The 14,521-nt window shown below is 38.1% G+C and overlaps 1 protein-coding gene across 6 annotated transcripts in view; it reads right to left on the reverse strand.

Annotated features, from left to right (window-relative positions):
• The window catches only part of apaf1 (apoptotic peptidase activating factor 1), a 215,259-nt gene that overhangs the window by 89,843 nt on the left and 110,895 nt on the right, over nt 1-14,521 (reverse strand). For 4 of the 6 annotated variants that reach the window (XR_013578123.1, XM_078553440.1, XM_078553443.1 and 1 more), the window contains exons 20-22: nt 10,643-10,762; nt 8,722-8,847; nt 4,013-4,120 (exon numbers count right to left, since the gene is read on the reverse strand). Coding sequence is in view for 4 of the 6 variants with exons in the window: in XM_078553440.1 (XP_078409566.1) it covers nt 4,013-4,120; nt 8,722-8,847; nt 10,643-10,762 (354 nt within the window). In the remaining 2 variants the exon portion in view is untranslated. Of the gene's footprint in view, nt 1-3,918; nt 4,121-8,721; nt 8,848-10,642; nt 10,763-14,521 lie in introns of all 6 variants that reach the window. The other 2 variants (XR_013578124.1, XM_078553441.1) reach the window with 2 other exon arrangements.

Consider the following 14,521-nt stretch of genomic DNA (forward strand, 5'->3'; position numbering starts at 1 on the left):
TCACCACTCCATCGCTCCATTGTTTCTTCGTTTCTCTGCTTCCCATCTTGTTCTTATTTCCAATCAACTACCTTGCTTGACTCTTATGCTCACAACATAGTTTAAACACTCTAACTCCCCATTTAAAAAATGTCATCTTTACCCACATCCTAAAAGGGCCCACGAATGTCTAATGTATCTTTTCTTATGTCTAACCTCTGCTTCTTGCCTAAATGTAGCCTACTACTAGTTGTACTTTCAACTTTCTTACAATTCTCTGTTCGAATCCCTGCAGTCTAGGTTTTAACTTGCCTGCAGCACTAAAAATGCCTGAGATAAAGTTGCCAAAAATATCTTGTAGTGATGGTTGTGACACATTATCCCTCCTTGCCCTTCCCAGCTGTCAAACTATCTGACCCACGTTTTCATGAATAAACCAGAACTTCCTCCAAAGTAACACACGAGACACCAAAACTAATCACTTGGATTTTGTGGTCAGCGGCAAAGTATCGACACTCACCGCTGATCTTCAAGAAAGTTGCCCACAAAAATCTAGCGATCTCAACGTCAGTTTTAATGTGGTGCCACGCCAAGGGGATCTGCTGGTGTGCAACAGCACTCAAGGAAGCAAGCAGGGTAAGAAGCCAATCACAATAAAGCATTCTCCTAGACAGCAAACTAGGAAGTTAAAAGCTCTATATCCCTTAATTTTAATTTTCAGATAGCAAATTAAATGATTATAATTGGATTAAGGTGAAAGCTAAAATGAATAAACTTAAAAAGAAAATCCCACAATTATAAAATTAACTTTTCAGGGCCAATGGGGATGCTTAGGAGTAATTATGAAATTATTATTCTGTTAAAAACCTCGCTACACCTCATTCAACAAGTTGTAACTTTTTCAAGGGTTTTTTACAGCAAGACTAATAGCATAAGAGTGGAGGTTCTCATCAGTTCAATTGATTCCCAGTTATTGCAGTTTTGCGTGGGGCGGGGGTGGTGGTTGCCTCAACTGTCTAGAATCATTGACTGCAACTTCTGGATCTCCACATTATTTTGTGCACATGTGGACTCCTGAAGTCACAGTCAGTTTCATTAAAATATTGATGGTGAATGTTGAGAGTTTCACTGTCATTACCACTGCAAATCCAGGCCAATGTTTTCAAGCCTCCCGAAACATGTCACATTCTTGCAATTCTCACAATCCCCATCCTTGGGGGCTCAGCCTAAACTGTGACGAACACAATCAAACCACCCTTTGCAATCAGTGTTGGGTTTAAACCATATATTATGCATTGCAAAGTGCCTGTCTCTGTCCTACATTACCTCAGCATTGCCTCAGAAGCCCTAATGTTGAACATTACCCTGTCCAATATCTACCCTTCAATCGTCATGACTACAAACAGATTATTTTGTCATTACAACATTGCTGTTTGTAGGAACATGCTGTGCAGAAATCGGCTGCCATGTTTCCTACATTTCTACACTGGCTATACTTTAAAAAAGCACTCAGGGTTGTCTTGAGATCATGAAAGGTGCTGTAAGGTGCAAGCCTTTCTTAGTCTACATCTTTGTCACCTCTAGGCTCAACTTCTCCAATGCCCTTATCATCAGCCTCCATCTTGGATGAAACCGCTCATCATTCAAAACTCTGCTATCTGTTCCACAGTCTCCTCTCATCTGCTATCTCCATCCTCACTGACCAACACCAGTTCAACATCCCCTAAATTAATGAATTTTTAATCCTCGTCTTAATCTACAAACTCATCCACAGTTTCACCGATCCTTCCCTTGTAACCTTTTCCGGCCTTATACCTCCTTCCCGCAGCATTCACTGGCTGAACATTCAGCCACCTTAGTTCTACCTTCTAGTACTCTTTCACCAATCTCTCTGCGTGCTATGTCCTTTTCCATCTTTACAACCCTTCTCAAAACATATTCTTCTCTCCTCCTCCTAACCCCTCACACCCAACAAAGGAACAGGGTAGGCCATTCAGCTCCTCCAGCCTGTTCCACCATTCAACAAGATCATGGCTGATCTGTGTCCTAACTTCATATACCTCCCTCTCCCAATGTCCCTTAATACTAACAAAACTCTATTAATCTCAGATTTAAAATTAACATTGACCTAACATCAATTGCTGTTTGCAGAAGAGAGTTCCAAACTTCTACCACCTTTTATATGTAGAAGTGTTTTCTAATTTCATTCCTGAAAGGTCTGACTCTAATTTTTGGACAGTGCCCCCTAGACATAGACTCCCCAACCAGTAGAAATTATTTCTCCCGATCTATTCCTCTTAGTATCTTAAAAACTTCGATCAAATCAACCCTTAGCCTTCTAAATTACAGGGAATAAGAACCCTAGTTTGTGCAATCGGTCCTTGCAATTTAACCCTTGGAATCTAGGTATGATTCTGGTCAATCTAGCCTGCACTCCTGCCAAGGCCAATTTATCCTTCCTAAGGTGTGGAACCCAGAACTGCTCATATTACTCTAGGTGTGGTCTAATTAGGGCTTTATATAGCTGAAGCATGACTTCTGTATTCTCTGCAAAACTGAGTGCTTATTCCTTCCATCTTTGATGCGATACACTCGATCATTTCTTAAATTTAACGCTTTATGCGATTTTAATCGGCTGTTGATAAAGATATGCACGTATCAAATTCATAAAACAATTACAAAATTGACTTTATGTCTGCTAAAACCTGCTTACTACTAATGCAAAATGTCGTTAGAACACTGAAATGAAGTATCTTGGGAAAATATTAATCAGTAACATGTTTCTTGCAGTTGCATGCAAAGTTCAAAGACAAATAAAATTTGGTAGGATGTCTTCATATTCGAGTGATGCAGTTATCTGACAAAATACATACTGACCATTGAAGAGGAGAACAAACACTACATGCATTCACTCACTGCCCATAATTTCATCTTTGTTTAATGGAAAACAGTTAAATTCTGACTTCAGTTATAGTAATTATAGTTATTGCTAAGTTATAGTAATTATTTTCAGGTAGTTTGGGAGAAAAAAAACTGGTTCATAGCTAATGAAAACAACAAATACATTTTTAGAAATTAAGATGCTCCAGGGCTGTATTTTGGTAGAAGGGAAATTGGATCTCATAAGTTCACTTTATAGTTGTTGGTTTGCATCATGCTTGTGTTATCAAGAACTTTCATTGTAAATAAATGAGTGGCAAAATAAAATGATTTATCTTTGCCAAAGTAATTAAACATTAATTCCAGTCACTGCACAGATAGCTTTGCTGATGTTACAGCAAGTTTTCCATTTCTGAAAGGTCAACATTTGCATTGTTAATTAAAGATTTATTCTCCATCCCTCTAATCATCATCAGCAAGGCTTAAATGCTACTTTTGCTCACATCAGCATTCATTATTGTATTTACCACTTATTTCTTGGAGAAAATCTTTTATGGATGATCACATGCTCTGGCAACTGAAGCCAAGAACAATCGACACATGCTTTCACATACTCATGTTGAAGCTTAGTGCACTATATTAAAAACAAAATATATTAAAACTAAACAAAAAAAAATTTCCCCCCAAAACAGAGGCTTAAGAAAAGTAAGACCTCAAAAAATTCAAAAATAACTTTCTTCAAATCGAAACACATGACATTCATTGGAAAACAATTCCCAGCTCTCCAAAGAGAAACGAATTGGGTTATAAAACAAGCTTATTACTCCAAATTTTTAACAAGTGTTTGCTGCTGCGTGTTTCCATTTCATATCCCTGAAAGCACCCAAAATCTTCATAAGCATTTCAAAAATATATAGGTGGGGAATAATATGTCAAATTTGAGCAATTTGTTATTCAGTGCTTTTTTAAAATTCATCCTTCTTTATTCTCAATTAATAGCATAAATTTTTCAGAGCAGCTTCACTTCAATGCAAGAATTTTAAAAAAATATTTATTTACTCCAAACCACTGAGGTGTCATTCTCAGCAACACTCAGAAACTGCACTGATGGGGTAGCTTTTAGCAAGTATATGTGCTTAAATTAGCTCTGCACCTTTACTGTGCCATTTTCTAGCCCTATTGCTATCAATAGGCTGTGCTGGAATTGCTGCCTCTTCCGCCCAATGTTCTGTAGGACGTTCTTGACCGACTTCATGCCTACCTACAACATTAACATATAAAAAACATTGAAGCCATTAACAAAAGGCTCAAAATTAAGCACCAATGTGCATGCAGACATACACACACAAGCTTAGCTACTGGACATTTTTGCATTCAGATCTTTACTCAATATCAGTGTCATCTAATCAGACTAGTTCTATAGTAGAAATTAATACTGAAAGCAAAAAGTGTGCCTGTTTTGTAAGTAGTTTATCTCTCCCTGTTTCTGATCCCTTTCTGCTTGCTTTCTTGGCAAGATGCTTCTGACCCTAGTAGCAAATTGCATTTCCTGAGTGTACTCCAACCAGTACACACACACACTCACCATTTCCCCATCAATGTTAAAATTTAATAACTGAATTAAAAATTAATTATTGTTCTTGTTTTGGATAAGTAAAAAGTTAATTCATGCAGAGTTTAAAAATGTTCTGCGTTTACTCAAACAGTTTAGCACTATTCAGCATATATATCTTTTAATTGAAACAGTGTGAAGATGACAAAATAATGCAATACAGAAAGCACTGTACTATTTAAAGTAGCAGCTGCATTTTCAATAAGCTCTATATCTTAAAGCACTGTAATGAATTATTATTCCACTTCAGTTGCAAACGTGGAATTACAGCTTCAAATTGACGTTAAAGCTTTGAACATATTCAGGCACATTTGCAGAGACAGCTCAATAGATATAGGAGACTTCATGGTGTTAAGCTTTCCACTACTAAGGGAACTGCATGTTTGATTAAGGAAAATATTCAAAACACAAGCTTTAAATAAGTTCACAAATGGAAATAACACTTGTATCATGATGACTTATAAAAGACTTTCATTTAACTTTCATTTTATCAAGTCAAAATATTGATTTTATTTTAGCAAAAATAGCGTAAAGTACTAGGAAAACTCAGCATGTCTTGCAGCATCTGTGGAGAGAGAAACAAAATTAACGTTTTGCGTTGAATATGAATCTTCAGAACTGAAAGGGACACTATTTTTACTGATTGCTTGAGGAACTGGCTAATAGAATTTAAATAATGCAGAAACGACACTGTTTCTTTGTGCCATGTGGAAGGAAGGTTTTTAAGTCCACAGCCTGAGACAAAACAATTGCTATAAATCTCTGCCACAGTGAAATGTTACCCTGAGAACTTTGCAGGTTCGCATAATTAAGGGTGGTCATGCTTATAAGTAATCATCACTAGGAGGAAGACTTTTTTTAGGCTTTCCTTCCTCCCACTCCATGAAGTCAAACCTAAAAGGCCTATTTCAAGATACGTTTTAGACTAAGAGGTGATCTTTCTTGAATACTGTCATTTTTGAACTACAGAACATTACTCACTCAATGCCAGTATTTCAAAGGGGTAGTAGTTGGTCGTCTCATATCACTGCAATCAGTAGACAACTTGAAAACCACAAAGAATCCTCGTTTTGTAGATTAAAGTTACTGTTACAAAGTTAGCTCACTGTTGTCATGGTGTACAGAATGTACATCTAACTCCATTTCCTTGCTTTTCATCATGACATCCAAAAAGATGATCTTTTGAAGGGCTTTTCAGTTGAAAGCTATTTGAACTATGAAAGCTGTTTTAAGGTTGATTTGTATTGCTTCGAGTAATCTTCTCCTTCAGAGCAATAAAGATCTCTCATATATGTAAGGATATATTTGTCAAATTAATGAATCTAAAATCAAATGGATCAAACTACACGGTGAAGGGTTGGATTTGTAAAATTTATACTAAGATCAAATTCCAAAGACTTTCACTGAAGTGAAATAAATATTTCTATTTATTTGAAGACATGCTCTTCAAAGGACTTATATTTTCTCCCCTTCCCCTCTGTTTCATTAGTACACCAATGTTCAGCACCTACTGAACTGACAGCATGGCAAACCTACCATCAGAGCTCCTACCATGTGACTCTTCCACCTCATTATTCCTTACGAGAAGATAGAAATAGTAGTAGGCCATGCAGCCCCTGGGGCCTGCTCTGCCATTCAATTAGATCATGACTGATCTGTACTTCAACTAAATTTGCCTGCCTAAATTCCACATCGCTTGATACCCTCAACAACCTTAAACAAAAATCTATTGACCTCAGGCATCCATAGCCTTCTGTAGCAGGTAAGTTTCTCTGTACCTACCTAGTGAATCCTTTTAAACCCCTCAATCAGATCATTGATTAATCTTCAATACTCAAGGGAACATAAGCTAAGATTATACAACCTGTCCTCATAACCTTATCTGCCTTACTATTTCTTGGGTGGTTCAGTGTCAGGTTTTGTTTGTACTCCCAATCTCTTTGCTCTTCTACAGTTTGTAATTTCTCACCATTTAGAAAATATTCTGACTTATCCTTCTTAGGTCCAAAGTGGGCGACCTCACATTTGCCCACATTAAAATTCAAACTGCCATAGTCTTGCACACTCACTTAATCTGTGTATGTCCCTTTGCAACTTCCTTCTCCCAACTGGACTGTTTACTCGTGATTGTTGGTGTCATCTAATACCGTAGATATTCAACTCCTTATTCCTTCAGCCTAATCATTAATAAAGTTGCAGACCCGGGATAGATCACTGGGAACACAAATTGCCACAGCCTACCAATCTAATTACATATTCTTTATTTCCACACACTGTCTCCTGGATGCCAACCAATTTCCAACTCCAGTCAAAAGGCTACCTCTAATTCTGTACACTAACAATAATCTTGTGTGGAATCTTATCAAATACTAGTCTATATAATTACCATCCATAAACACTCCTTTGGCCAACTTATTAGTAACCTCAAAAAATTATCTTTGTCACCCATGACTTACCTTTAACAAAGTCACATTGGCTCTCTCTGATTCATTCATTTTTGCTCAAAAGCTTGCTCACTCACTCCTTAAAGACATATTTATGTAGCTTCCCCACAACTGGCATTAAAATTAAAGCAGTAAGTGACCTTTCAATTCATCCACAATTATGGTTAGGTAGAAATGATTATCGTCAAAGCTATATTGCTCATCATACATAAGATGTACAAACGTGAATGATTACCAAGCAGGACTGACAGACAAAAACAAAGCACATGAACGACAACGTGAAAGACCGTACATACACAACGATAAATTCTGCTCAGAATTCAAGGTATAACTTGATCAACAACTAGATTTATCAAGAAGGATTTGGATTAAGATAACTATTGTTGGACACACAATAAACTCAGTAACAAAAGAAAGCTAAAGAAACCAATTCACAAGGTGAAACAGTGACAGTCTAAAATTAATTATATAATTTTTTAAAAATTGTATATTAAGGCTTACTAAATATATCCTTAATTGACAAGAAGATACCAATGTTCAAGTTACAGGTATGTATCTATAAAGTTGCATAATTATTGATTATCAAGTTAGTGAAACTATTTTTCAAAATTGGGAACAATATACTATTAATGGTGACATAAATACTTTCAGGTAGCCGGAAACAACTGGGTGCATGATCAATGTTAAATAATCTTCCTGTGCCTGTTAAAACTTTGTGCCTGTTAGTTTTAACAAAGGTACACTGTTTAATTTACAAGTAATGGCTGCTAATCAATTAACAACACATTGATGTTCTTCTCTGGGTCTCTCCACACCTCCTACTAGTTTTATTTTCATGGAATTTATTTAAAATGAATAAATAACTTTGATCAAAACTTCTGTGGAATTCAAGGTGGAATTTTATAGACTTAGTTCTGACTTTGGCTAATAAAGGTGCTTCACGGAGAAATAATAAGATCACACTAGCCTGAAGGATTCTCATCAATTTTCAACCAGGCAAAATCAAGTCTGCCACAGAGACGAGAGCTAACAAAATATCAGGTCACCAAGTAAACTATAGAATTCTTAATGCAATTGTATAAGACCATGAACTGTTTGGCACTGAACAAGAGCAACACACTGGACCACACAGTTTGGATATGGGCTTACACACCTGCTCCTCTGATTCAGAGCACACGATGGAGGGAGAGGGATGGCAGGTCAGCACCTTGCCCATTAGAGAAGGACAAAGTCAACCTGGGCTGGTTCTGTACACATCCCAGCAGCTGGCAAAACTACAGGAACAGATTGTCAGCTCCCCTATTGACTTGGAAATAGCATGTGGAAGGAGAAGACACAGAAGGAGGGTAAGGGGTAGTTTAAAAAAGCAAAGTAAATGTAAAATAGCAAAATGTGCAGCAATAACCATAGCAAGATGAGAAACTACACTGCTATAAAGTAAAATTAATAGTTTCTTTGCCATGCTACAGTTTTATACATGCTTAGAACAATTTTGTAAAATGACTCAACAGCAAGTTCCAGAAGATAGAAATCCAGAAAATGTCTCCATATTAAAAGCCTTTGTGAAGGTGTTAACCCATCTTGAGTGGATACTCCACTCAGTTTCCCATAGTGATGTTGAATGTCACCCGAGTCATGCATTCACTCACACCTAACAGCATCATCACATAGGACTATCAAGGTCAGCCAATTTTTACTTGTAAGCAAGAAACTAGACTTGAAGGTTAATGCCATGGTTATAAATACAGAAGCCACAATTTCCAACTGGCACTGAAAGGGCATTCACATCAAATCCAACAATTCTACCTTTAAGATTCCATCTCCACATCCAAATGCAGCCAAATTAATGTGCTGATCAAGGCAGCAACAACGAATACGTGAGTCCTGGACCTCACTCTGGCACAGCACATCACCAGTTTTTCCATTTATTAGCTGTTGCAAATACAAAAAAAAAGTTAATATTGAAGTGACTTTTGCCTCTAAAAGGCAAAATGAAGATGACAAAAAAATCCAAAATGATGCGGATACCAGTAGGGTTGTAAACATGCCTGCTCCTAAACAGACGGGAGCAATATAGAACAGATTCCATAGACAGGTGCTTAATGGTCCTATTAAAGTCCAACTGATTAAACTACTGAAGTAAAAGATGATGACGCAGAACACTAATTTTATTCGAGAAATGGAAACAGCAGATGGTGGTGGTGAGATAACATGGCTGGAAAACAAGAAAATGATGGATGATGAACCTGCCAATCATTAGGGTGGAAAAATAATACATGGGGCATCACATCTTAATTCGGGTTTATTTGTCATACAATTTCATATCGTAATTGGTTCAAAGAATTCAAAACTTAGCTAGTTGTCCAATTCTGCAGCCCAAAGACCATTTAATGTAAAATTCTTCTCCCACCAGCCCCAAATATACTTGAAATATCTGCAGGGAGTGGTATAAATGAGAGGGTGAAGCTTGGGGGTTAGACTCTCTTCGCTCAGCACAGGGTGCTGGTAGAGGGAGTCTCCACCCTTGGAAAAGGGCTTGGTTTTTCTTCTTTTTGGGGCCAGGATTGTACCCTATTTTGCTACAATCTGTATTTCAGACTTGCTCAACTTTGTGTCTCCAATCTCTTTGCCTCTTCCTTGGCTTGTTTCCCACTGCCTTGGTTTTTCAAATGCTCTTTGCTTTGGTGTAATGGCAATGTAACTGGACTAGTAATACAGAGGCCCAGGCTCTGGGGGACATAGGTTCAAATCCCACCATAGCAGCGGTTGGAATTTGAAGTCAATTCTAAAATCTGAAATATAAAGCCAGTCTCAGTAATGGCGATCATGACAACTATCATCGTTTGTTGCAAAGTGAACACTGATACCCTTCAGGGAAAGAAATCTGCCATCCTTGCCCTGTTTGGCCTACATGTGACTCCAGGTCCAAAGCAATGTGGCTGACTCTTAATTGCCCTCTGAAAAGCCCAAGCAAGTCACTTAGTTCAAAGGCAATTAGGGATGGGCAACAAATGCTGGCCTTGCCAGCAAAACCCACAATCCATGAAAGAATAAGGAAAAACAAAATCTCTAACACCCCTTTCTGTTCTTTGATACCAAGATCTCTATCTAAGACCATCTAAGTCTCAGTTAAATGCTGCCTAGATCTCAAAGGTAGTTACTCTCACTCCAGTCATGAGTTCAACACTTTTGTCCATGTTTGGACCAAGGCTGTAATGAGGTCAGGAGATGAGTGGCTCAGGTTATTGCTGTGCAAGTGCCGCTTGATAGCACTGCTAATGACACCTTCCATCATTATGCTCTTGATCCAGAGGAGGTTGATGGGGTGGTTAATAGCAGGTTGGATCTGTGGACAGGAAACACGTGGACAATTTTCCACATTGTTGGGTAGATGCCGGTGTTGTTATTGTACTGGAAGAGCCTGGTTAAGGTTGTAGCTAGTTCTGAATCTCGTCTTCAGTACAATTGCCAGGAAGTTACAGGGCCCAAAGCCTTTGCAGTATCCAGTGCCTTCAGTTTCTGATATCATGTTGCGTGAATTGAATTGAATTGGCTGAAGACTGACATCTGTGATCATGTGGGCCTCAGGAGGAGGCCTAAATGGATCATCCACTTGGCACTTCTGGCTGTAAATGCTTCAGCCTTCTGAACTACCCCATCATTTAGAAAGGGAGCTACTAAGAGACCAAAACATGGTCTTTCTATTAGAAAATAAATAGTTGCTTACCTGTAAACATTTTTTATTGTCAGATACTAAAACAGTGACTTCATCCTCTTGGAAGACTGCATCCATATCTCGTACCAAGGAAACAGCAGAGGAACTATGCACTTTATTGGTGTCCCATAGCTGTCAAAACAAAATGTAATATAAGGTCTAATAACAAGGAACTTATTGCATCCTTTACTGCTATAATCTATTCTCAAAATACAATGTAACCATTTTGCTGCAACAAAATGACATTAGGTTTCATGAAAAAGCTTAGAAGATATTAAAGCAATATTGCAAGGCTCAGCACCACCTTGATGACATGTAATTTCTTTGACACCCACGAAAAAGTCAGAGGAAAGAAAACAACATTGTAATTTTTGTGTTTACACAAGACAATGTATCACCATGAAACAGAATGGTTTAGGTGGAAATTACTAATGTGTAACAGTTTGAAAGTGATGCATGTACATCAGTGCACAACTGACAGAAAGTTGTATGAAAACAAATCACAATCAGCACTTGCAGGTTAGTGAAGAATCTACCATTAATCAACAGCCAGTGTAGAACTGAGCGTAGAAAGAGACTGAAGACAGAAATGGTTGTACTCCACTACACTTCATTAACTTCAAAGTACAGAAGGCAACTTATTTGCTCAAGTTTATTTTGTTCCAAGACGCTCCTTCCAACACCTGCCAAGTAGCTAAGTTTTGAAATGTTAATAGAACACAGTAAATAATACATATACAACAATATCTTCCATAGATAGATACTTATATTTAGTCCAAACAGGACCAGCTTTTATTTCAAGTGATTTCCCAGACAAGTCAGACTCCATTCAATATTTTTGGCCTTGATGAAAATTTGAATGAAGGTAGTGATATAATTTAGGTTTCTCCAAGGGAAAAGGTATTTGGAAACAGCAGTATTTATTATTGTTACAAAACTATTGCACTGCAGACCATTTCAGAAGGGATGGAGCACAATGGCTTAATAACTCCTGATCCAGTTGTTACAAGGCTGATGTCATTGTGTTGCTGGAACGTAGTCATAATGAGGAAAGTGACACGGAGTTCTTGTGCAACTGAACAAATGAAATGTATTCCCGATACAGCAACAGCTCTACTTTATAATATAACTTGTTACAAACTGTCAATAATACCATCATATGGCTGCTTTCCAAAATTAAATGTAAATTAAGTTCAAAACATTTTTCAAAAATGTTTTGGAAGGGAAAATAAATGCCCATCAATCTCAAGATCTCGCTGTGATGCAATTATTTTTTCTTGAAAATGAGTGCAATGTTCAACTAATGGACTAGTAACCAAGGAGGAGTTAAACATAAGGATAAGATTCTTAAATTTGAAGCACTGTGAGACCATAGTCTATATCGGTTAGCAAGGACAGGGGTGGTTGGTGCTGGACAGGATATAGGCAGCAATTTCAGACGATCTGAAGTTTGTGTAATGTGGAGGGGTGGATGCCAGCAGGAGATCATTGGAATTGTAGAATAGAATCACAGAATGGTTGCAGCACAGATAGAGGCTATTCGGCCCATTCCAATCCCCACCTTTTCCCTGTTACTCTGCAACTCTGTTCCCTTTGGATGTTTATCCAATTCAATTAGTTAAATTAAAGAAAATAAACATTCATTTTTATGTTTATATTTAAGGTTTTTAGGTTACAAAGGTCCTAATAAGGGCCTAAGTGCCAGATGGGCAGAGGTAGGGGCAATAAAACAGAGGTGAAAATATCTCTATCTTTGCGATGGAGAGGGTAAAGGTTTAGAAGCTTAGTTCAGGGTAGAGTAGGACACTGAGGCTATAAATAATCAGGTTTAATCTCAGACAATAGCGAGGCAGCAGGAGACAGCTAACCTTAAAAGTAATTATCAGTGGATGTTGTTCACTGCTCCATAGCAGCAACATTTGAACTCAACTATAAATTACAGATGGAAACTAATATAACCACTGATCACTGTAATTTTTAAAATCCATTGTCTTCTCTCACATTTGATGTCAAGCAAGATAAAATTATTCGTTCACAAGTGAATGAAGTCTTGATGGCACAATCTTATGTTTTTTTTTTCTTATTCAATATTAGCAGATTTTTAGCAGCATTTATTACTCATCCATAGTTGCCCTAGTTCAGAGTTTATTTAAGAGTCAACCACATTGCTGTGGGTCTGGAGTCACATGTAGGCCATGTGACCAGGATAGGAATGGCAGATTTCCTACGCTGAAGGGCATTAGTGAACCAGATGGGTTTTTAATGGGTTATTAATTCCAGATTCTTATTGAATTCAAATTCTACCATCTGCCGTGGTGGGATCCCAGAGCATTATCCTAGGTCTCTGGATTACTAGTCCAGTGACAATACCACTATGCCATCGCCTCCCCTGTATTATTAAACCATCCAGAGATCACTATATACACATCCTGAGAATGAGCAAAGCCTTGCTCCAAACTTCCTAGGTGGGAGAGGAGTGTACTCATACCAGAAGATCAAGAATAACAATCCCTTCCAAGATTGTTTTTTCCAAATGCCAATAGTTGGAGTTCCTTTAGCAATTTCATAAATGCCAGATATTACTGGGTCACATCACAGACTGATTTACTGTTCATCTCAGGAATATTGAAGCAGAGCTTAAAGTAGAGTTTTTACAAAACCTTAGTGGCTAAACACATCATCACCTTATTTGTGGCACTGAGGCTTTCAGGAACAAAGGTCAGCGTTTGGATCCCTCATCTGTTCTGAGTTAGCTGATTTCATAACTGGCCTCCGCGTCCTTGGGAACGCATCGGCCAGAGTCGCTATCATCCAATGATTGCTACTGGAAAGGATTGGGTTTGACTGTGATGGCTCAAAGGACAAATCACGATCATTGTCTAAGCTCACATTTAAAGAATATTCAACAGGGTGAGGCATAGAATGTCTGTTGTGTCTGTAGAACTGTGTACAAGGTGCGAATTCACCTTGAAGTGAGGAGGCGATACATTCAAAAAGGTTGCATTTGTGAACTCTAAATAATTAAAGGTTTGCAACTTTAAAAATACTCTAGCATCTACAAATATTAACATTCACCATTAGAAGGTTACAGAATTTAAGTCACAAACAAAAACAAAAATAGCTGGAAAAACTCAGCAGGTCTGACAGCACCTGTGGAGAGGAATACAGTTAACGTTTCGAGTCCGTATGACTCTTCATCTGAACTAAAGAAAAATAGAAATGAGGTGAAATATAAGCTGTTTAAGGGAAGGGTGGGACAGGTAGAGCTGTATAGAGGGCCAATGATAAGTGGAGGCAAAGAAGAGATTGCCAAAGATGTCATAGACAAAAGGACAAAGGGGTGTTGACGGTGGTGATATTAGCTAAAGGATATGCTAATGGTGACATTAAGGGTAGAAAACAGGGCAAGCAAGTGACAGATGGCCCTAGTGGGGGCGGGGTAGGGGTAAGGGATCGAAATAGGCTAAAAGGTGGAGATAAAACGATGGATGGAAATGAATTTTAAAATAATAATAGAAATAGGTGGGAAAAGAAAAATATATTAAAAAATATATATAAATTTTTAGAAAAAAGTTGGATCGGAAAGGGGATGGAGATGGAGGAGAGAGTTCATGATCTGAAGTTGTTGAACTCAATGTTATGTTCGGAAGGCTGTAAAGTGCCTAATCGAAGGATGAGGTGCTGTTCCTCCAGTTTGCATTGAGCTTTACTGGAACATTGCAGCAGGCCAAGGACGGACATGTGGGCATGAGAGCAGGGTGGTGTGTTGAAATGGCAAACGACAGGGAGGTCTGGGTCATGCTTGCAGACAGACCGAAGGTGTTCCGCAAAGCGGTCACCCAGTCTGCGTTTGGACTCTCCAATGTAGAGGAGACCGCATAGGGAGAAGCA

The sequence above is a fragment of the Cetorhinus maximus genome, chromosome 12 (genome assembly GCF_964194155.1).
Source record: "Cetorhinus maximus chromosome 12, sCetMax3.hap1.1, whole genome shotgun sequence".
Classification (NCBI taxonomy): domain Eukaryota; kingdom Metazoa; phylum Chordata; class Chondrichthyes; order Lamniformes; family Cetorhinidae; genus Cetorhinus; species Cetorhinus maximus.